The 22,777-nt window shown below is 42.4% G+C and overlaps 2 protein-coding genes across 2 annotated transcripts; both read left to right on the top strand.

Annotated features, from left to right (window-relative positions):
- The first annotated feature begins 316 nt into the window (after positions 1-316).
- LOC310861321 (NEDD8-activating enzyme E1 catalytic subunit) lies at positions 317-12,508 on the top strand. Its single transcript, XM_083768736.1, has 18 exons — positions 317-410; positions 1,381-1,422; positions 1,916-2,018; positions 2,166-2,246; positions 2,387-2,469; positions 2,756-2,836; positions 2,968-3,011; positions 5,031-5,095; positions 5,289-5,444; positions 5,595-5,697; positions 8,064-8,174; positions 8,902-8,955; positions 9,084-9,120; positions 9,441-9,522; positions 9,663-9,763; positions 10,899-10,962; positions 11,202-11,256; positions 11,997-12,508. The coding sequence occupies exons 1-18, from the start codon at positions 391-393 to the stop codon at positions 12,083-12,085; spliced, it is 1,371 nt and encodes a 456-aa protein (XP_083624862.1). The 5' UTR covers positions 317-390; the 3' UTR covers positions 12,086-12,508.
- A 4,992-nt stretch (positions 12,509-17,500) lies between these two features.
- On the top strand, positions 17,501-18,607 carry LOC310861958 (uncharacterized protein; the record flags this gene model as incomplete). Its single annotated transcript, XM_083769695.1, has 1 exon — positions 17,501-18,607. The coding sequence occupies one exon, from the start codon at positions 17,501-17,503 to the stop codon at positions 18,605-18,607; it is 1,107 nt and encodes a 368-aa protein (XP_083625821.1).
- Positions 18,608-22,777: the final 4,170 nt, after the last annotated feature.

Here is a 22,777-nt window from a genome sequence, read left to right as displayed (position 1 = left end):
TTAATTTTAATACATTCATTATATTATAGGATACCTCATAATTATACTACAGAGGTTGTTGACATATAGACATATATATAAGGGTTGACATAGCATAATTTGTTGTTAGTTAAAATAACTTCCGGGGAAACTGATTCTTATGGAGACACAATATTTGACACAACACCACCACCGAGCACGAGCGCTATGCTGATTGGACCACACTGTTTCATGGAACTTCTCGCGACAGTTGGGGACGCCGTGACCGTAAACCAGATGAGGTCAAAGCTGCGCAGAGTTTGCGCAGCCGTCGGTAGACTGTGGGACAACTGTATATGCGTTATTTATGGCGCAGCGTTGACGTGCGTGAACACTTTGCGTCCATCAATGGAGGACATGGGAGCGTGAAGAATGGCTGATGAGAGAGAGCCGTGAGTAGATTTACATAAATATACCTTTATCTGTGTCTATATCTATATCTGTACATGTATAAATATATCCATACATTCCATACACATCTATTCATGTAGAAGAATGTCTGATGAGAGACAGCAGTGAGTAGAAATACATACATATACCCATGTAATCATAATCTATAAATACAGTATATATAGGCTACCTACTAACTACCTACATGCATGTAGAAGAATGTCTGGGGAGAGAGCCCTGAGTGGAAAGTATAGAAGAAACACATACATAAGTAAATACATTATACACATGCATCATGTCAACGATCATCACAACAAGTCTCCACTAATTATTCCATGTACGGAATAGAGACCAGAGCTAATTCATGTGATTCTATTACCAGTCTAACAAGGAATGAATCATGTTTAAAAAGTGTTTGTCATTTTATTGTCTACTTTTGTGTAGACAATAAGTTGCTTGATTCAGTATTTAGATATTTGATATAAATGTTCTCAGACACGCCCCCTTCCTATACAAAGTACAAACCCATTGTAACTTCAAACTCCATTTTAACCATGATGTATTCATAAAAAACACCCATTATTGGATCTAGTGACTCATGCCCTCCTAATACGTAAGGATGCTTTTTTTGTGAAAAAAGTAATCGAAATAAACATGGCCTCCTCACAGGGTTTGTATAGGAAGGGGGTGTGTCTGATAAAATTAATATCAAATATCTAAATATTGAATCGAGCAACTTAAAAAACTGTCTGGGCCCTCTGGGGTGTTCACGAAAGCCTGAGTAGAAGATGTAGAAAGTGACCAGCATTTCTTACATGGGGAGCAATTATGGGTTCAGAGTCTTGCTCAAGGACACTTGAGCTGGGGAAGCACTAACTCTGGGGAAGCCCGCGATCGAACTGGGAACCTCGCGGTTGTCACTCCCCCTGAGCCACTTTGTTATTAAACATGATTTAATTTATTCTCTTTTAGGGAGAAGAAAAGAAGGAGAATAGAAGAGGACCTGACTGGAAAGTTAGTGATGGATGTGTGTGTGTGTGTGTGTGTGTGTGTGTGTGTGTGTGTGTGTGTGTGTGTGTGTGTGTGTGTGTGTGTGTGTGTGTGTGTGTGTGTGTGTGTGTGCGCGCGCATGCGCGAGTGTGGGTGGGCGGGTCCGTCCGTCCGTCCAGTAGTCCAGTATCACTACGCCAGCAGCAGCACAAAACCATAGTTCCATGTGACAGAGGGGTCAAAGTTGAACGAAAGTTGCGCTGTATCGTGGAAATAGGTCAACAATAGTGGCCCCCACTGAGTGCCCCCCAACCAAATGACCGGAACTACTTAATATTCACCAAAACCAGACCAGAACTCCCACCGTGGGACTCGGAAAATCAATTAATAATATCTTTGCAACCACTATATTCATTAAAGTATTTATTTCCTTCAGCTTTAAGTCCAAAAATATGGCTACAGACTGTGACTGGGACAGTGTTTATGTACAGTAACACTAGTGTTATGTTATGTACAGTATGGCTACAGACTGTGACTGGGACGGCAGGTGGAATCATGTGAAGAAGTTCTTGGAGAGACCTGGGCCGTTCACCCACCCTGACTTTGAACCCAGTGCAGAGGTAACCCTTTGACCTCTGACCTTTCACCCATCCTGATTTGGATTTATATAATGATAAATATAATACCATCAGTCTGTACAGTTCTTATATGAATGTATTTTAATATATGTTATATAATAATAATAATCATAATCATAATTCCATCAGTCTCTACAGTTCTTATTGGAGACGTGTAAAATCCTAGTGATTGGAGCAGGAGGACTGGGATGTGAACTGTTGAAGAACCTGGTAGGAAATTGCACGCGCACACACACACACACACACACACACACACACACACACACACACACACACACACACACACACACACACACACACACACACACACACACACACACCATAAATAAACTAATGTTGTTTTGTTTCAGGCTCTCTCTGGGTTCCGTCTCATTCATGTGGTTGACATGGACACTATAGACCTGTCTAACCTCAACAGACAGTTTCTATTCAGGTAATAATAATGATAATAATAATAATTAACAATCAAGGTGTTTAGTCCTCAGCTCTTAATCCAGAACGATTTACAGAAAGCAAGAATAGCACATGGTAATACATCAAATGCATAGAAATAGTCACCTAGGATCATAAGTAAACCAAGAACCTGTGAGTCTACTCTTAAGCAGTCACATTTCCCCAAATAATCCATAATAATCTGTAGATTGAAACAAAAACAATACAACAGTGTCATAGGTCATAGTTCACAGGTCATACTCATAGGTCATAGTTCATGTTTTCAGACTCGGAGATGTAGGACGTCCCAAAGCAGACGTAGCAGCAGACTTCATCAACACTCGTATTCCTGGATGTCAAGTTGTTCCGTATCCTCTTCAACAGCTGTGCGTGCGTGACGTGTGTGTGCGTGTGCATGTGCGTGCGGACCAAATGTCCCCAAGTATAGTAGTAGAAAATGAGAACTAGACGTGTGTTGTTCTTAATCACTTCATAACAGACACTTTAACAAGATACAAGACTTTGATGATTCTTTCTACAGACGTAAGTACTTTAGTCTACACACCATGTCTAATTTAAGGTACTAATTTAACCATTGTAAACACTAGAACAGTGCCCGTTGCGGGGTGATCAGGTGTGATCAATTGGCTAATAAAGGGCAAGGGCGCGCATCATTGTGATGTCAGAATAACATTGTGATGTCAGAACATCATTGTGATGTCAGAATAGGCCAGCCCCATATATGGAGAATTGGTGATCTGGATTTGGGCCCTGTCCGGAGCCTGGGTAGAGGCTTTTGTGCTGTTTCTGGACAACTGGTGATCTGACTTGACTTGCCTACTGCACTCCCTGTGGTGGTGTGGAACGCGTGTGTCAAATTTGAAGTCGTGGGGTTATTTTTATGCCCATATATATTATGGTTATTTATCAGGCATGCCTAAATATGGAGTATATGGCAGCAGATGTCAGAACACCATTGTTTTTTGATACACTCAGTCTGGTCATGGGATTCTCTGTACCACCCTGTCCTTCCATAGCTATCTTTGGTGTGTCCCCTGTAGGAAGCAGATTCAATAGATTCCAGGCCGATGTGGTTGCTTTTTCCTCCCTTATAGCCAGGCGTCGTATATTGCTCCACTGGAAGAGCCCTAATCCTCCTGATGTGTCATCATGGCTAAAAGATTTGTCATCCTTTATCCATTTGGAAAAAATCAAATATACGGTTAGAGGTTCATTGAATAACTTCTACAGAACCTGGGACCCATTTCTCACATACATTAATTCCTTGACCACAATTTAAGTAGAAACTAATTTCAATACCCCCCCCCCCCTCTACTGCGAGTATGCGTATATGTGTACGTGCATGTATGTGTGATCGGACCTGTTTATGTATGTAGATGTAGACATGTACAGTATGTATGTATGTATGTGTATGTATACATTCGAAAATGAAATAGCTTAATTTTTATTTATTTTTTATTATTTCTTTCGTTACACTGCTTCCATTATTGCTAGCATTTAATTTTAATTATTTTAATGCATGAATCTCAAGTACAGTAATTTATTCTGTTTCCCCCGGGGCATGGGAGGGCGAGGGCGGGTGGATAGTTAGGGCCTGTTTTGTTTTGTTTCCCTTTGTTCTGTTCATTGTTTTGTTGTGTCTCTTGTTTCATCCCCTATGTTTCGTTTGTGGTCATATGTCTTGTATTTTAAAATGGAAAAAACCCAATAAAAATATATATAAAAAAAAAAAAAAAAAAAAGAACACCATTGTGATGTCAGAACAGGCCAGCTCCATATATGGACATGTCCAGAGCCCTGCAGGGGGCCAGGGCAGGGGCCCTGTCCATGTCCCGGGCAGAGGCTTTTGTGCTGGTTCTGGACCACTGGTGATCCGACGGACTCGACACCGGGCACTGCACTCCCTGTTGTGGTGTTTGAAGTCGGTGTGGCGAACGGTTCTGGAGTTATGTGGATTACAGACGTACATACACACAGAGACGTGGTGCATTTATATATAGTTGTGAATGGTACTAATTGAACCATTGTAAACATGTGAATGTTACCATTATAAACAGGATTTTTGTGTGTCTCTGAATGTATTGATGAATTGAGGGCGGTGGGCCCTATTGTAAACAAGTGTAATGCCTTTATAGTGTTGTGCTTGAGTTGTGCTTTGAAATGTAATGTAATTCTGCAAACTGTTAATCAATCATCAGTGCCTCTGCCGATTGGTTGCTGGTTTGGTATGGTGGACGCCAGAGATGTCATGGAGTCTTGGATGAACTTTGTTCATTGTCACGCTAATGACAGGCTCTGGTGCCACATGTGCCGGGCCGGTTAATCGCTCCACTTACTGGTAGACATTGCCTCACCCAACTCTTTTGTTTCTGATGTTTCTGATGGTATAAACGGATTGTAACACCCAGTCCCATTCAGGTATGCGGTTAGGCGCAAGCTTGGCTCGGAGGAGGACGCCCCCTGCCATGCAGAGTCCAAGGCACTTTGGATAATAACATCATATCCTGTGTTTGTAAAACTGATCTCTACATCCTCTTACAGAATTCCACATCATTGTCTGTGGACTGGACTCCATCATTGCAAGACGCTGGATGAATGGAATGCTGGTATAGTTTGATCGATTGATTGATTGATTAGTTTATGAGACTCAAATGTAAACACACACGCACGCTCACGCACACACATGCACGCGTATGTTAATCATCTTTCTTCAGATCTGAGTTTTAGTGACAGTTTAAATATCTTCTTTCTACCGATCTCTGCTGAGTTTTAATGACATGGTTTAATTTATTTCTCCAGATTTCTCTGCTGAGTTTTGACGAGGGGGTTGTGGATCCCAGCTCCATCATCCCTATGATCGATGGAGGTACCGAGGGCTTCAAAGGAAACGCCCGAGTCATCCTGCCCGGCATGACGGCCTGCATCGACTGCACACTGGAGCTGTACCCCCCTCAGGTAGGCGTACATTTCTATAGTGCGAGTCTGCGAGGGAATGTTCAGAAGTGGAGCCGGATGAAGCAGTGGGTAAGGTTCAGCACCGTTTGGAGGTGTATTAAATCTGAGTTGTAATCTCACTAATCTGTGTTCCTTTTTGTGCACTAACAGATAAACTTTCCCATGTGCACCATCGCGTCGATGCCCAGGCTCCCTGAACACTGTGTGGAATACGCCAGAATGCTGCAGTGGCCTAAAGAGAAGCCCTTTGGAGGTACAGTATGATGATTTTATACTGCAGTGGCCTAAAGAGAAGCCCTTTGGAGGTACAGTATGATGATGATATACTGCGGTGGCCTAAAGAGAAGCCCTTTGGAGGTACAGTATGATGATTTATACTACAGTGGCCTAAAGAGAAGCCCTTTGGAGGTACAGTATGATGATTTATACTGCAGTGGCCTAAAGAGAAGCCCTTTGGAGGTACAGTATGATGATGATATACTGCAGTGGCCTAAAGAGAAGCCCTTTGGAGTACAGTATGATGATTTATACTGCAGTGGCCTAAAGAGAAGTCCTTTAGACATACAATGTGATTATGTTATACATAACATAGTACTATAATGTTGTACCATTTTACCAGGTAAAATATTGACAGCTATAATAATGTCTCTTCTCTCTATAATCAAACTAATCATTATAGTAATTGTATCCTATTTTTTTTTGCTGTGATTGGCTGAGCAGTGCACAACAGGTGTGCCACAGGGGACACCCGTTAAATGGCAGATAGAGGGGGAGAGAAAGAGAAGGGGAAGGAAGGGGGAGAGAGAGACGTAGGGATTGGGTATGTCATATCCCTGAACGGACTAGTAACTAACTAGAAAAAGTGCCCTTCTGGGCACAGGTCTCCACCAGGATTTCTTCCTCAGCCTAGTGGGAATATGCGTGCACAGTTTCATCGCAATCGGACGCTGCGTTGAGGAGTTGTGGCGATTTGTACAAAGCGGGCTACTCCTGAAAACTGTAGGAGCCAATCGTGGCCAATCAGGATGGAATATGAGAAATCAAACAAACCTGCCTTGATCACATGACTATGGAGATCATGTGTACCGATTTGCGTGAAATTTGGATAAAATCTGAAGGATTAATAATAGAAAATGTGTTTTACATATGTCGGCCTCCTGGTGGCGCTATAAAGAGCAGATGTGAAAAATTCCAGGCAAAGGTTTTTCCTTGGCCTCTAGGGAGTTGGCATACAAAGTTATCCACAGATCCGTGCAGTTAGAGGTAAAAACACTTTTTGGCCAGTTATAGCGCCACCTTGAGGCTGAGTTGAAATTGTTGATGTGGCATTTTGTCCTCGGCCTAGTGGGAATGTGGGTGCACAATTTCACGGAAATCACACGATGTGTTCATGATTTGCAGCATTTTGTTTGAAACTGAGCACTCCTGTGAACTTTGGAAGCCAATCTTAACCAATCAGGATGGAGTCTGATAAATCTGAAAGACCCGTTTCGTTGAATGGCTCTAGAGAGACTGTGTACCAATTTGCGTGATGTTTGGACAAAATCTGTAGGTGTACTGTGCAAAAACTTGTTTTGCACAAAGCGGCCTCCTGGTGGCGCTATAACAGGCCGTTCTGGAAAGTTTGGGGCAGAGGTTCATCGTTGGCATCCAGGGAGTGTGTGTGCAAAATTTGGCATCGACCGGGTTAACGGTGGCCGAGATTAGCTGTTCACGGACACACGGACGGACGGACACACACACACACGGACGGACGGACACACGGACGGACGGAGTGCAAAACATACTCTCCCCACATGCCTTCGGCCTGGTGGAGACAATAATTGTTAGTCTCCTAGACCAGTGGTTCCCAAAGTGGGGTCTGGAGACCCCCAGGGGTCATTGAGGGCTAAATGATAGTTTGGAACCAAATGGACCCTTATGGGTCTGTAACTCTGAGAATGTACAAATGGAAACAAATTGACCTGTTACGGTCCATTTGGTTCCATTTGTACACTCTCAGAGTTAAATTAACATTGATTTTACAATATAATTTGGGGGTCCCAGAGATAGAAATGCCATTAAATGGGGTCCATAGACTGAACTGAGGGTCCCTGAAATTAAACGGGTTGAGAATCACTGCTAGAGCCTTGGCATTTCTTTTCAAGCGGGGGTTCGTGGGCTAATTAGTGTCAATTTGGGGGTCCTTGTCATGAAAAAGTTTGGGAACCACTGTCCTAGATGTGGCTCTAGATGGAGACAGACGGTACTAGAAAGATGCAATTCTTGAACAATTGCAAGGGGTCGTTGCTGCAATCTCCTAGACGTGGCTTTCGATGGAGACAGACGGTAGGACAGACAGTGGGTTAAGGACAGACAGTAATGTTGTCTCTGTCTCCTAGACGTGGCTCTCGATGGAGACAGACGGTAGGACAGACAGTGGGTTAAGGACAGACAGTAATGTTGTCTCTGTCTCCTAGACGTGGCTCTCGATGGAGACAGACGGTAGGACAGACAGTGGGTTAAGGACAGACAGTAATGTTGTGTCTATGTCTCCTAGACGTGACTCTCGATGGAGACAGACGGTAAGACAGACAGTGGGTTAAGGACAGACAGTAATGTTGCGTCTATGTCTCCTAGACGTAGCCCTAGATGGAGACAGTCCAGAACACATCCAGTGGGTTTTCCAGAAGGCCGTGGAGAGATCTGCTCAGTTCAACATCACTGGAGTGACCTACAGACTTACACAAGGTAGAGCTGACCCAAAGGAAAATAAAATAAATGTATACTGTATATATATTCAAATTCATATATATATTCATTCGATGGCACGGAATTTAAAAAGGAAATATGTTTTTTATTTTAAATAATCTTTCACAGTTTATTTTTGAGGGGCCCCACACATCTCAATATTAGCCATTGACGAAATTACGTAGGTCAAATGTCCGCCAAATATGACGTACATTTAACCAACCAATCACATAAATTCAGTTGTTCATGAAATAATGTATTATGTATAAGCGCCCCTCACTTCACAGGTGTGATTTTTTTTAATCAAAATAGCTGATCTACAAGCACACAGCATTGCAGCATGACATGATGACAGCTTATAGATCGGCTACCTTTCAAAGCCATGTGCTTGAGCTCCATGATTCATGTATCACAGACTCATTATTTAATCCCCAAACTGTACCAAATATCATAACACCCAAAACACAAAACAGTGAAAACACACTCCAACATCAGATGTGTTACTGTATGTCCTCAACTTCATTACAATAGGATTTGGGTGCAAAATTGGCAAAGTTGCTCTTACTGTATTTTTATTTATTTTTTAATAAAATTCCATTTTCCAAAATTCCATATTTTAGTCATCTGAAAATAGCTGATCTGTAAAATTAACACAAGTGAAAATGATCCCTGTAATTAATTAATTAAGTTATTCATTAATGAATGAATGTGCATTCTTGTGTACCAGGGGTGGTGAAACGCATCATCCCTGCGGTGGCATCAACCAATGCAGTCATTGCTGGTAGGAAACTAAATCCTAAAACACTGATTGTATTCCTTCTATTATATTCCATTCCATTCTATATTACTCTATTCTTACAGCCTGAATTCTATTGTATTTCATTCAACTTTATGAACTTGTCTTCATAGCTGCCTGTGCCACTGAAGTTTTTAAAATTGCATCAAGGTAAGTTAAATAAAAACAAACAAAAGCTCTCCTCAAGTGATCTTTTGTTCAGAAACATGTCTACTAGTGGCATCGATGAGGAATCTAATAGAAACGGCAGGCTTTCTATTCCTGGAAAGTTAGCATGCTATAATGGAAGCCATTGTTTTTACATGAATTAAAATAAATACACTTATAATAAATCTGCTTAACGATGATGTCACTGGTGGGCGGGTTTCTGAAGTGTCCACAGCCCTCTTATGGGAGAGAGAAGAATGGTACCATTTTATCATAACTGTTTTTAGTGCATATATTAATAGTGTTTTTATAAATTTTTTCAGTGCATATATTCCTCTAAATAATTACCTGGTGTTTAACGATGTGGATGGACTCTACACGTTCACCTTCGAAGCGGAGAGGAAGGTTTGTGGCACAAATTCAATCTTTTACTTTTATAATGGTGTTTTCACACTTTTAGCTCTGCATTATTATTATTATTATTGCACTGTTAACTTCAGTCATAACTTGTTCTGTGCTTTATCATAATTGTGTTTGATTGACAGGAGAACTGCTCAGCCTGCAGTCAGGTGCCACAAAATCTCCAGTTTTCACCTTCTGCCAAATTACAGGAAGTTCTAGAGTATCTGACTGAAAACTCCTCTCTGTGAGTAATCAATTACTTTAACCCATTTAGGACTGAGACCAGATTCTACTAATAGGCCAGTCAATCTATGCTGAAAAGCGGCGTGACCCAAAATAAATTGCAATAGTAATCGTTCAAGGTTTTTTATGATCCTTGGGGTATCCAAATAACATTTCTTTTTTGGATCATGCTAAATTCAGCGGTTGAAAGTTGGGGTACCATTAAAAACCTTTAAGGCAAAATGTCTAATTTTAATTATGCTTTAAGTAGCATGTGGGGTTTCAAACTAGGGGGTATTCATTATTCTGAACCCATTCCAAGCATTAGTCTTGCACGAAAAACACTCCTTCGGCTAAATTAGGCCATAGCCACTTGTGATGACCTCATGATGATGGTGACCACTGGCTATGGCACAGCTATGGCATGGCTATAGCACACCAGAACTCCACTTTTCTCCAAACTTGCCACAGAATATTGCAGCACACTACAGGACGGTCGGTATAGCTGCAATTGTGTCGTACTTTTGTGCATGCCACACACGCCATAACTTAAATTGTGGCTTTGTACAAACATACGGGCGGACACGGATATTTCACCTGTTGTTTATTGGCAACACGCCGCACTCTGTTTGTGTGTTATCAACTCACTACTCCTCCCTCATTGTGTTCAGCCACGCACGGGGCACGCGCACGTGTGCGTGCGTGCGTGCGTGATAGTTCATTTGGGACAGACCGCCTACCCAACTTCTAGACCAATCAGTGAACGGCGTGATAGCCCAGAGTGAAAGGGAAGATGTCGGTCAGTAAATACAGGGAGATGTGTCAGGGCGAGTGGTGAGTTGAGTAAAACTGGAGTATGAATGAGCCTTTAGTGTACACGTTCGGTTTTTGCCAGTTTGCTATCTGCGCAGCTGTCCGCAACTACACTCAACTGAACTCAGTTCGCTTTGCAGGTTGCAGAGCCAGTCAAGAACGGATATTGAAACGGTCTTTGTGCGTGCGTGCAAATTAGCAGATAGAGTAGGTGGTCTCTACACCAGAGCAGATCACAGAGCAGTAAATAGACTAGAGCAAAACACTGTTGTTTTTAATTGGTTTTAATATTGTTTTTAAGTGGTTCTAATATAGTTTTAAGTGGTTTTAATATTGTTTTTCAGACAAATGAAATCTCCAGCCATCACCACAACCCTGGAAGGGAAGAATAAGACACTGTATTTACAGGTAAAATACATTCATATGTGCAGATAACTGGCTGAATGTTATTCATGTTGTACTGTGCTAACTGGCTAGATGCTATTCAAGTTTCTCTTTGACATTCATAACATTACATCAGAACATTAATTAATTCGTTACAGTCAGTTCAACATGAATGTTTCATTACAGTTGAATATAAATATTATAGTAATTTAAATGTTACAATTTCATAACTGTTGAATATACATTACACGTTTTCATTGCAGTCGATTAAATCTATTGAAGAAAGAACCAGGCCCAACTTGTGCAAAACTCTGAAAGGTAATAATAAATAAATAAAAACGATCTGCTTTATTTTTTATGTTCTTATGTGTTCATTATGATGATGTGATTGATTGATATGAATCTGATGTTTGATATGAATCTGATAACAATGACGATAATTTATGAATATGATTCAGATGGTTTCAGAGCTGATCATAGTTTTTGAACAGTTACATTATTAATGTCTTTATTCATATTTGATCTAGGGCTGTCAATCAATTAAAATATTTAATCTGATTAATCGCATGATTGTCCATAGTTAACTGTGATTAATCGCAAATTAATCGCATATTTTTTATCCGTTCTAAATATACCTTAAATCAGTGGTTTTCAAGATTTTTCTTATCAAGGCCCATTATTTATTCTGCATTTGAGCCACGGACCACCATTTGATGACATTTAGCCTTCCAGACCCAAACTAAAGAACTGTATTGATGTTGGCCAATGGTACCATTACTAGAGATAACAGGCCATGTTGATCAAAATAACATGTTTTCTAAGTTTTCTAATTGTGTAGACTTAAAAGTAATTCAGCTGTTTAACAATTATTCAACTCTTCAGTGTAAAATTGCCATGCGTCTCTCAACCATTCTGTCAAACTTCACAGTGCGTTAATCGCGCATCAAAAAAAAAATAGTGCCGTTAAAAGGATTGTGAGTTAACTAGTTAATAGTGGGTTAACTTTGACAGCCCTAATTTGATCATAATTTATGAATATATGATTGATTTAATTTCAGAGCTGGGTCTCTCGGACGGACAGGAACTGGCTGTAGCAGACGTCACCACACCTCAGACTGTTCTGTTCAAACTCAACTTCACCCCCTGAATTATTATTATTATTATTATTATTATTATTATTATTATTACAACAAACTGATACTTTACATTGGTTCAAACCATGAAACCCACACATTGCTTTCACAATAGTTATTATTATTTTTTTAAATTAACTATTTAAATTAAATTGTTAATTTACGTATCGAAAAAAGCAGATCTACAAGCCACAACAGTCATACGCAGAAAGTAAGGATATAAGGTCATATTTATGTCAAATATAGCAGATCTAGTACAAGCTTGTGAGCTTTAGCTTGTAGATCCGCTATATTTGAAAAAAAAGTGGTTCAGTTTGTTCAGCATTTGCAGGATATTGGTGTTCATAATGTAATATCATTGCTGTTTATAATGTAATAGAGAGATAGAATCATTCATGTTTATAATACAATCATTAAAATCCTGTTCTCTAACAGAATGTGTTGCAACTAGTGGCGTTGCTCTGTTCCTCTCAGAAGTAAGGATAAAGGGGGCACGTTGGCGCCTGTCGTCTCACATCTAGAAGGTCCTGGGTTCGATTCCCCCTGGGGAAGCTGTGGGCGCTGGGGGTGTGTTCTCTCCTCCACGTCATCAGTGCCCATACCCTAGGTGGGGTTGGCAAAAGGACCTTTCTGGTGTTCTATGTTCACCCCGGGTAGGTAGTACTAGGTACCCTCACAAAAAACATGCAGTAATCTTGGTCTCTAAACACGCTACGTCCAACTGGTGGAAACTCCCCCCTGTCAGGTGAAAAAGCAGTCCAGGTTGTCAGAGGGATAGTAGCGCCCAGGATTACATTAGCTAATTTGACACTGGCTGAAGAAAAAAAGTGTTACAAAAATAAGTAAGCCAGTAGGGATAAGAATGTGTTGTTTAGGTCGCATCAAATTATACTCAAACGAGTGAAGCCCAGACCACCTCACTGGGAATTATTAAAGCTCCATGGTGACAGAGAGAGAGAACAATGTGAATCTCCACACATCGTTCATCTGATGTATATTCAGCTCTCCTTTGTAGGCAAAGGGGTAAGAAACAGGCCCAACCTGTGGAAAACGCTGTGCAGAAGGTGTTGTCAGCCAGCTTGTTGGTCTCTGTGTCAAAAACAAATGAGATATAGTGGGGCCCCTTTCGCCCAACACAAACATCTTTGTTCCGATGATGGTGGCAGAGTGAACTAGATAAAGTGCCAATCGGCACAGGTCTCCACCAGGATTCTTCCTCAGCCTAGTGGGAATATGCGTGCACAGTTTCATCGCAATCGGACGCTGCGTTGAGGATTTGTGGCCATTTGCTACTCCTGAAAACTGTAGGAGCCAATCGTGGCCAATCAGGATGGAATATGAGAAATCAAACAAACCTGTCTTGATCACATGACTATGGAGATCATGTGTACCGATTTGCGTGAAATTTGGATAAAATCTGAAGGAGTAATAATAGAAAATGTGTTTTACATATGTCGGCCTCCTGGTGGCGCTATAAAGAGCAGATGTGAAAAATTCCAGACAAAGGTTTTTCCTTGGCCTCTAGGGAGTTGGCATACAAAGTTATCCACAGATCCGTGCAGTCAGAGGTAAAAACACTTTTCGGCCAGTTATAGCGCCACCTTGAGGCTGAGTTGAAATTGTTCATGTGGCATTTCGTCCTCGGCCTAGTGGGAATGTGGGTGCACAATTTCACGGAAATCACACGATGTGTTCATGATTTGCAGCATTTTGTTTGAAACTGAGCACTCCTGTGAATTTTGGAAGCCAATCTTAACCAATCAGGATGGAGTCTGAGAAATCTGAAAGACCGGTTTGGTTGAATGGCTCTAGAGAGACTGTGTACCAATTTGCGTGATGTTTGGACACAATCTGTAGGTGTACTGTGCAAAAACTTGTTTTGCACAAAGCGGCCTCCTGGTGGCGCTATAACAGGCCGTTCTGGAAAGTTTGGGGCAGAGGTTCATGGTTGGCATCCAGGGAGTGTGTGTGCAAAATTTGGCATCGACCGGGTTAACGGTGGCCGAGATTAGCTGCTCACGGACGGACGGACACACGGAGTGCAAAACATACTCTCCCCCATGCCTTCGGCTGGTGGAGACAAATATTGAAGCAGGTGAATTGAATGTTTTTGATAGTACAGTACAAACATTGGCTGATGGTTGGCTGATCACTCCATAGCGATGATTTGATTGGCTGAGCAAAGTACATATTGAGGATAAAAGTGAGGGCAGAAAAGTGAAGACGCCAAAAATGATCGGCCGGAATGACATTTGTGATTATTTGACTGGCTGAGCACGGAATGTAATGTATGATGAATTGATGATAAGAGGAAGAGTGCCCCTCACTTGACACGAGCTACTACTGCTATCAATACCACTGCAGGCAGCAAGTCTTGCTCATTGCTCTCAACAGGTTTGTACCTACTGCCTACTGTTTGTTTTCTAGTTATTATTATTACTTTAACGACGGACAAGGAAGCACCAGCTCCCGCTGTGTGTCAAATCTGGTACCCGCATGTAATTTTTTTTTTTTTACATTTGGCCGATTTTTATAAGTTGTGATGGGGGTTGGAAACTATTATGATCTGGCAACCCTGATGATTGTCGCACGGCTCCCGCCCATCTCACACACACACACACACACACACACACACACACACACACACACACACACAGGTACAGGCTGTTTGTTTGTTTAGAAGTAAAAAGAGCCTGAGTGAGCCTGGTGAAAAAAAGCTCAGGACTACACTGTTGGGAAACAGCTGAACTCGCTCCTCTCTATCCTACTAAACTCAGGTGAGCAATGTTAGCTAATTAGCTGCTTGGGCTTAGCATGAAAGGAATTGTGGAATTAGACTACAACGTTCCTTCCTTGGTAAATGTTACAAGTGTTATATAGCCCATTAGCCCTGAGCTACTTCTCTACTCTACTACATCTCACATTTTGACTTTTACTCCACTGCAATTATTTGAAAACTTTAGTTACTTGTGTGTGTGTGTGTGTGTGTGTGTGTGTGTGTGTGTGTGTGTGTGTGTGTGTGTGTGTGTGTGTGTGTGTGTGTGTGTGTGTGTGTGTGTAGAGGGATGGATGGATAATTTGGCTATTTGGATGTGTTGTGAGCTTGTAGATCTGCCACTTTCAAAAGATTTATAATATATACATTGTTTTAAATCTTCCCCTTGGGTCCCCATATTAGTTTTGGGGGGTCCCCAGTTTGACATTAAAAAAAGGTTTTTGTATTTTTTCTTAATTCTTTTAGGTTTTCTGAGCTTGATTACACCCAAAAAACCTGAACTTTACACACATACAAATATACTAATTATACTTTTTAGATTTGATTCTAATTTATACAAAACATACATTACCCACTTCAGCCATATAATATTTTTGAAAATAGCCAATCTATACCGTGAGCTTGTAGATCTGCTATTTTCAAAAGATTTTACTGTACCTTTTGAAAACTTGAAATGGGACATTCTACATAATGGGTACTTTCTTACTTTTGGTACTTTAAGTACATTTTGATACCAATGTACTTTTACTCAAGTAAATGTTTAATTCTGTCTTTTACCTGAGAATTTCTACATTGCAGTATTCATGATACTTTTATTTAAAGGTATATTCAGTGATTTCACTTAGTATGCTGACTGCTGACCATATAAGGAGTTCCTCCCTATCCCAAATTAACCCCTGGGGTCAAAAAACCTTAGGTTTCGTATTTGCCTAGAGGGACCAGCCTTCATTCAATCAGGATGAGAGGGGCCTTCCTCCAATCATGATCGAGCAGGGGTGCGCCTTGGTGCACGTGCTGTTGGCCTGTTGCGCCTCCCCTCCCCACTGTAGTGCGTGCATGTGCTCCTTTAAGTAAGAAGTGTCCCTTTCACTTGAATTAATCTTTATTTCTTTATTTTCTCTTCTCTGAAGCTAAGGGAGTTAGATGGCGGGAGCTCGACGCTGCTGGAAGGCTCAACCCGACGGCCCTACGCCCTTAGAGATGGAGATCTGTCCATGGATCCATGTATCTATCTGCATGGCGGCGGGCGGGGATTCCTCCACTCTGTGGGATTCTTCTGATGAAGACGGCTCAAAGTAGGAACCCCCGTTAGGCCTTGTCACAATAAAGTGCTACAGACGAAAAACTGTTCAAGTCCACACTAATTATCCATAATGTATAAATTATGGATAAGGAGTCAGGACAACGAGGCCTTTTCGTGGAGGGGTCAGAATAAAATGTGGACTGTTTTTCATTTGTAGTACTCTGACTTTGTTTGTTCATTTGGGGTGAATTTTAGGATTTTCCAAATAAAAGACTGCTACGGACGGCAGTGAGGGACATTCGACTGAATTGCGGGCAGCAGTAAATTAGTTAGTGAAGGTGGCCATACTGTACGTCCGGTTTTAGGCCGGTCAGTCCGTTTGTTTTACCCAGGTGTCCTCCTTCCAGCTCAACCTCTGGCCGGACACATAATTGTCAGTTTTTTTGTGTGAGAGCGAGTGTGTGTCATTTACATGTATCTGTAAATCTCCCGTTTCATTGGTGTTGAATAGCCTACAGCTCTGCAGCCAGCCTATACTGGCATAAATGTACATGTCACGGTCATTGCCACGTTTCATTGGCTCATTCAACAGTCACTCACACAGTCACGCAGAAAACTCCTCCCATACTTATATACATGGAACTGCCGTGGGGAACCGAGGTGTGTGGTCTGCGCTCTCGCTAGGCTTTTGTGTAACGCAGATGAGATAATCAACCAAAGATGCCGAAAACAAAAAGTGAGCAATGGAGCACATTAAAAAAGTTGTGTAAAATGAGCAAAAAATGAAACGCTTACTAGAGTTAATTTAATTTCTTCAAGACAATCTATGCATTTAATTTAATTTCTTCAAGATAATCTACAATTTAGACTTCTTCAAGACGAGCTGCGATTTCATTTCTTGCCCAAATTGTGATCAATCAGGGTGTGCTCTTTGGTCGTTCACAAACAAAACACTACATTTTAGGATTGAAAGGATCCCAAAAACCAATAGGCAACACTTGATACGACAGAGAATCAATCACGTAAAGGTTTGTCAATTCACACAATATCCATGAATTGACCAAATAACCACAGTTCAGTCTTGCTTCAGATTTGAGACATCAAAACCAATCTCCATTTCAACATACTCCAAGCCAGAGCTGACAACCTGGTGGTGACGTCATGCTAGATTACACATTACATTAATGTAACGTCATGCTAGACCCACACATATATATATATATAGTCATATATATAACACCTCACAACTCCCTTTAATGATTTTATGGCTCAGAAACTACACCGGTTAGACTTTCCTGTGAAAACCCATCAGAAACTCAAAACGTCCGGTTGACGCAGCTTTTTAAGACAGACGTTAGTCTGGTTTCGCGAACCAGAAGCAATCTGGTTCAGAAACCAGACACGATAAAGATGGAGGCGGAGGATCTCTCGTCCGGATCAGCCCCACAAGCCCCGCAGACCCCCGGCCTCTCCTCTCTGTCCAGTCCAGCTCCGGCCCAGACGGTGGGTTCCGCCCCGCAGACCCCCGGGGGCCGCTCATCCCCCGGGTTCCACGGGGGCCGCTCATCCCCTTGCGGCCCCGTGAGCCTCTCGTCTCTGTCTGGCCCAGCCCTGGCCCAGGCGGTGGGCTTGGCCTTGGAGACCCCCGGCCTCTACGTCTTCTCCGACATCCTGGAGCTCCCCAACGTCCGGGAGCTGGAAACCGGCCCCCATGCTGCCGTCTACCAGCTGCTCCGCCTCTTCGCCTACGGGACCTACAGCGACTACGTGGCCCGGACCGCCTCCCTGCCGGAGCTGAACCCTGCCCAGAGAAACAAGCTGCGGCACCTGTCCGTGGTCTCGCTGGCGTCCAGCGAGCAGCGCTACCTGCCCTACTCGCTGCTCCTGCAGCAGCTGGACATGAAGAGCGTGAGGCAGCTGGAGGACCTGCTGATCGAGGCCGTGTACAGCGGCGTGATCCGCGCCAAGCTAGACCAGAGGAACCAGCGGGTGGAGATAGACCCCAGCGTGGGCAGGGACCTGAGCCCCAGCCGGCTGCCGGCCATCGTGAACACCATGCAGGAGTGGTGCTGCGGCTGCGAGGCGGTGCTCACCGACATCCAGGGTCAGGTGACCCGGGCCAATCAGCACAGGAAGAACCACCTGCAGCAGGAGGCCGAGGTCTCCAACCTGCACAGGAAGCTCAAGGCCGCCAGCAGCTCCGCTTCCTCCTCCTCCTCCTCGCCGCCGTGCTCTTCTGGCCAACGCTTCGCTGTTTCCGCCCACGCCAGAGGAGGAGGCGGCGGTGGCTACACTTCCGCAAATCTGGACGAAGATGTGCTGTGGGGGGACCCTACCTCCTCCTCCAATCAGGAAGCTAACAAACAAGCAAATGGCAAAAAGACTTCAAAGGGCAAAATGACCAGTGGCAAGATCTGGTCCAAAGCCAAAGCAATGTTTAAGAGACAACCGGAGACGAGCTCGAGTCCGGTTGGAGACGAAATACACGCTCTCCAGATGAACCCTGACCTCAACTGACTCTGGCTGACCTTTAACCTCAGCTGACCGCCAGACCGCCACATCCTGGCACAGAGACACACCCACTGGTGCTGGATTCGCACTGGCAGATACAAAGCTAACAGGCTACCATTCATTTTCAATGGAAGCCACATGAAGATACAAAGCTACATGATGCTACCATTCATTTTCAATAGAAGACATGGATACACAGATACAGGCTACCATTAATTTCCAATGGGAACCATGTGTTGCCATGCAACCCAGTAGACAAGCACTTTCTTTTTCACTTTTCAGATATTGTAGGAGGAGCCTCTGAAGAAATCTTAGTCTTTTTAGGATGGAAATAGGTAACCGTCTATAATAGGTTCTTTCTTTCTTTCTCTCTCTTTCTTTTCTTTCTTTCTTTCTTTCTTTTTTCTCTAACCGTCTGTCACCAGAACCCTACATTTTTTTGTTAACTTTATGTTAACTTTATGTTCTATAGTCCATATGCTCACCCCATCTCCCCAGCCTATCTCTTTTTCTCCCCCATCATGTGGCACACCCGTTATGCGATGCTAATCCAATCACTGTGCAATATCTGCAGAAGTGTTCCATACTCAAATTTTGTGACGCAACATCTAACATTATTAGTTAACACCTTGCCACTAAAACCTTTGACGTGGTTCCCAGATTGATGACAGTAAACTCAGTGCTTTCATTTTGAAAGGCCTTCACTTTGACTTCCTCCCCAATTAGCGTGACCCACTCTGAATGAATACAATCACACCTGTGTCAAGTGAGGGGTGCTCTTATCATACATCATCATACACAGAGCCGGACTAACAATGGAACTAGGTGGAGCTTAAGCGCCAGGGCCCGAAGCTTGCAGGGCCTGGTACGAGACTATAGGTACAGCTGTTGCTTCTTTCGAAAAATATAACGCAACATAAGAACCCCCGCTAGTGTTTTTGGTCTTCTCGTCTGACAGTTTCTGTAGCAGTTTTCGGGAGGGGGGGGGAGCAGTCTGTTTTGGGGGGTTCCCGACGGCTGCGCGTCGCTTCCTCCTCTGACAGAGGGAAGCGAGTAAGCGACGCCGTCAGTATAGCCCCCTCACTCAGGAAGGCCCCCCTCACTCAGACCGACCAACGTGTGTTGTTGCGACAATAACATACAGCCTATGTAAGAGGAATATAAACAAGACCTTGGCGCAAAACTTCATATTTACCCTGCTCTAATACAACAAAAGTGTGTTCTTACATCCTCCATTTCACGATTCCAGCACTCGTGAGCAAATTAATTTAATTGCTATTATGAAAGTTTTCAGTGACGTTGGACCCACAGGTTGCATTGTCGTCAATAATTAATCTGTCTTTAAAACGTTCTAATATTAATATAGCATATTGGCATTGTCTGTTGGTGCACACATGGTCAACAGCACTGTTTGCAAATGTAGCTACATTTGTTGGCCACAAAGACAATTTAGACAAAACATGCTGCTGCCTGCTAATGGAGCTTGTAGATATAGGCTAATTAATTTCGGGGAAATTGCAGATAGTTTAGCAGAGACTGAAGTTGGAAAGGCTGTGCCCAGTGCGGCATGCCTGCTGGCTGCTGTGTCTTGTGTCAGCGGGCAGCGCAGGCAGTAGTGGATATGCGCTAAACGCATGCATGTTAATTAATTAATTGACTGAATCAGTATAGGGGCCTTTTGATTTGGTGAAGCGCCAGGGCCTTGAGAGGGGTTAATCCGTGACTGATCATACATCATCTCATTCTGGACAATCACAATTTGCGTCCTCACTTTTGTCATCAATGTTTGTGTTTGAGTGCACAGACACTCAAACCTAGTCATAGGAAACGGTAGAAAAACAATGTTGGTGTTACACTTTAGTTTTTCTTACAAAAAGACTCAAACCTATAGTCATAGAAAACGGTAGCAAAACAATGTTTGTGTTTACACAAACACTCAATAGGAGGGGCTTGCGCCCCTCAGAAATCAATCTTGTGTGAGCGGCGCTCTTATCATCATACATCACATTCCGTGTTCAGCCAATCAACTGAGTGCATTCCGTGGTTAAATAGACAGACATACACACAAAGCTGTGCATAGGAGCCGCTCAGAAAACTATACATTTCGTCAATTCCGGCAAGAATCAACATCACCAATTACGTCAGTGGCAGTCAAAGAGTTTAAGGGGAGGTTAAATGGCACTCACAGTTCACAAAAGCAATTACCTGGATGACTAAATTGCAAATAAGTCTGTAATTGAAAATACAAAACAATTTAGTTTGAATCCCATTGGACCGTGCATTTATTTGCTTCCAAACGCCCCTGAGTGTCGATCATATATAGAGCTGAGGTGAACGCCATTGTCCATTGATCAGAATCCATTCCGTCGTACAGAATGCTGTGCTAAACTCTTCATCAGGAAGGAGTAGGAAAGGAGATCCACCACGCTGCCGTCGCGGTGGAGCGCCAGGACCAGGTGTACCGCTTCGGAGGCCTGTCCAGAGTACCCATACATGTCAAGTACCAGATGAACGCCCATGTCTTCATGCAAACATATCAAACTGTTAATAAAGTATTCAATCAATCAATCGATCATATCAAACATTGTGTAGTTTTATTTCAATTTATTTCATTTAGGGTGGAAGCGAGTCACATCAATATTTATACTCTGCACATAATAATACAGTATTATTAGTGTGTCTGAGTGATATGGATTACCAGTAGGGGGTTGACATTACACAACAAGTAACATGACTGATTTTATGGATGATTCAGTTCAACCTCTGCTCCTTTCATCAATAATGTATCAATATCATAGAAAACATAGAATCCCAACAAGATGTATCCTTTATCAATAGCACAGAATGATAATAAGACTTGATCTAAATTCTAAAACATTTCTTCAGCATTTTCTAGGATTCCTGTATGAGTCCGATATTCCCAGTTTCAACCTGGTGCTCATATCAGGATGTCATTAACATTAATTGACAAACTGAAATATTCTCTATATATTTATATATAATAACAAAACAAACAAACAAACATCTTCAAAAATAGCTAAAATAGACTACAGTACAATTATGGGAAATGTGATAATATTTTTGGCATACACATTTTAATTAAAGCACGTCACACATCATGGCACGTTGTGAGCTTGAAGATTACCTATTGTTTACATTGCTGAAATGTTTGTCTGTGATTTGTGAATAATTCAACAAAGTATTAAGAGCTTGTGACTAAATCAGTTTTTTTACATTTACTGAAAAGTAACATTTTTGAACATTCGGGGTGGGATATAAATCATATATCGATATTGCGATATATATCGTCACTATATATATTATATATATATATATATATATATATATATATATATATATATATATATATATATATATATATATATATATAATCGTATCGTCCTATACATAGGCTACCCATTGTTGTGGACAGACAAGTTGTGGACAAGTTACAAAGTTGCAGTCAGTGTTTTACTATTGTTTGGAGTAGGCAAGATTTCATGTACTTATTGGCCAGTTTGTGACACAATCTTGTAAGATTTCGGAATAAATACATAATTCCAGATTTTTGCCTTTTTAAGGTTATTTTTTTATTATGCATATACATACCGTGATATATTGTTTATATATCACCATATTATCCTCTTAAACCCCAGGGGGAAAATCCGTAACATCGGAGTTGGAACCAGAGACTGATTGGGTCCATTGAGCGCTGTTCAGAGGTGGACAGCCGCTGCCCCCATTGCCCCCGCCCGCGGGGGCAATGGAATATTGAGCCGCTGCTTCTTCACCTGGAAAGGAGCCAGCTTAGGTGGTTCGGCATCTGGTTAGGATGCCTCTCGAGCATCTCCCTATAGGGAGGTCCTCGACGCACGTCCTAGGCTACTGGGAGGAGACCTCGGGGCAGACCAAGGTGTAGATGGAGGGATTACATCGACTCACTGGCCTTGGAACGCCTCAGGATCCCCCAGGAGGAAGTTACTATATGTTGCTCTGGAGAGGAATGTCTGGAGCTCTCTGGTGGAGCTGTTGCCCCCGCGACCCGACCACGGATAAGTTGTTGAAGATGGATGGCTGGATGGTGATATTATCATTATCGTGAGGTACCCTTATCGTCCCACCCCTATGGACATACAAGGTTTATACCTTATGACAGATTCATGGAGTATTTTCAAC

Source organism: Protomyctophum parallelum (assembly GCF_964188405.1).
Source record: "Protomyctophum parallelum genome assembly, chromosome: 7".
In the NCBI taxonomy this organism is placed as follows: domain Eukaryota; kingdom Metazoa; phylum Chordata; class Actinopteri; order Myctophiformes; family Myctophidae; genus Protomyctophum; species Protomyctophum parallelum.
Note: the sequence above shows the minus strand (reverse complement) of the source record. Positions and strands in the feature narration are given on the sequence as shown.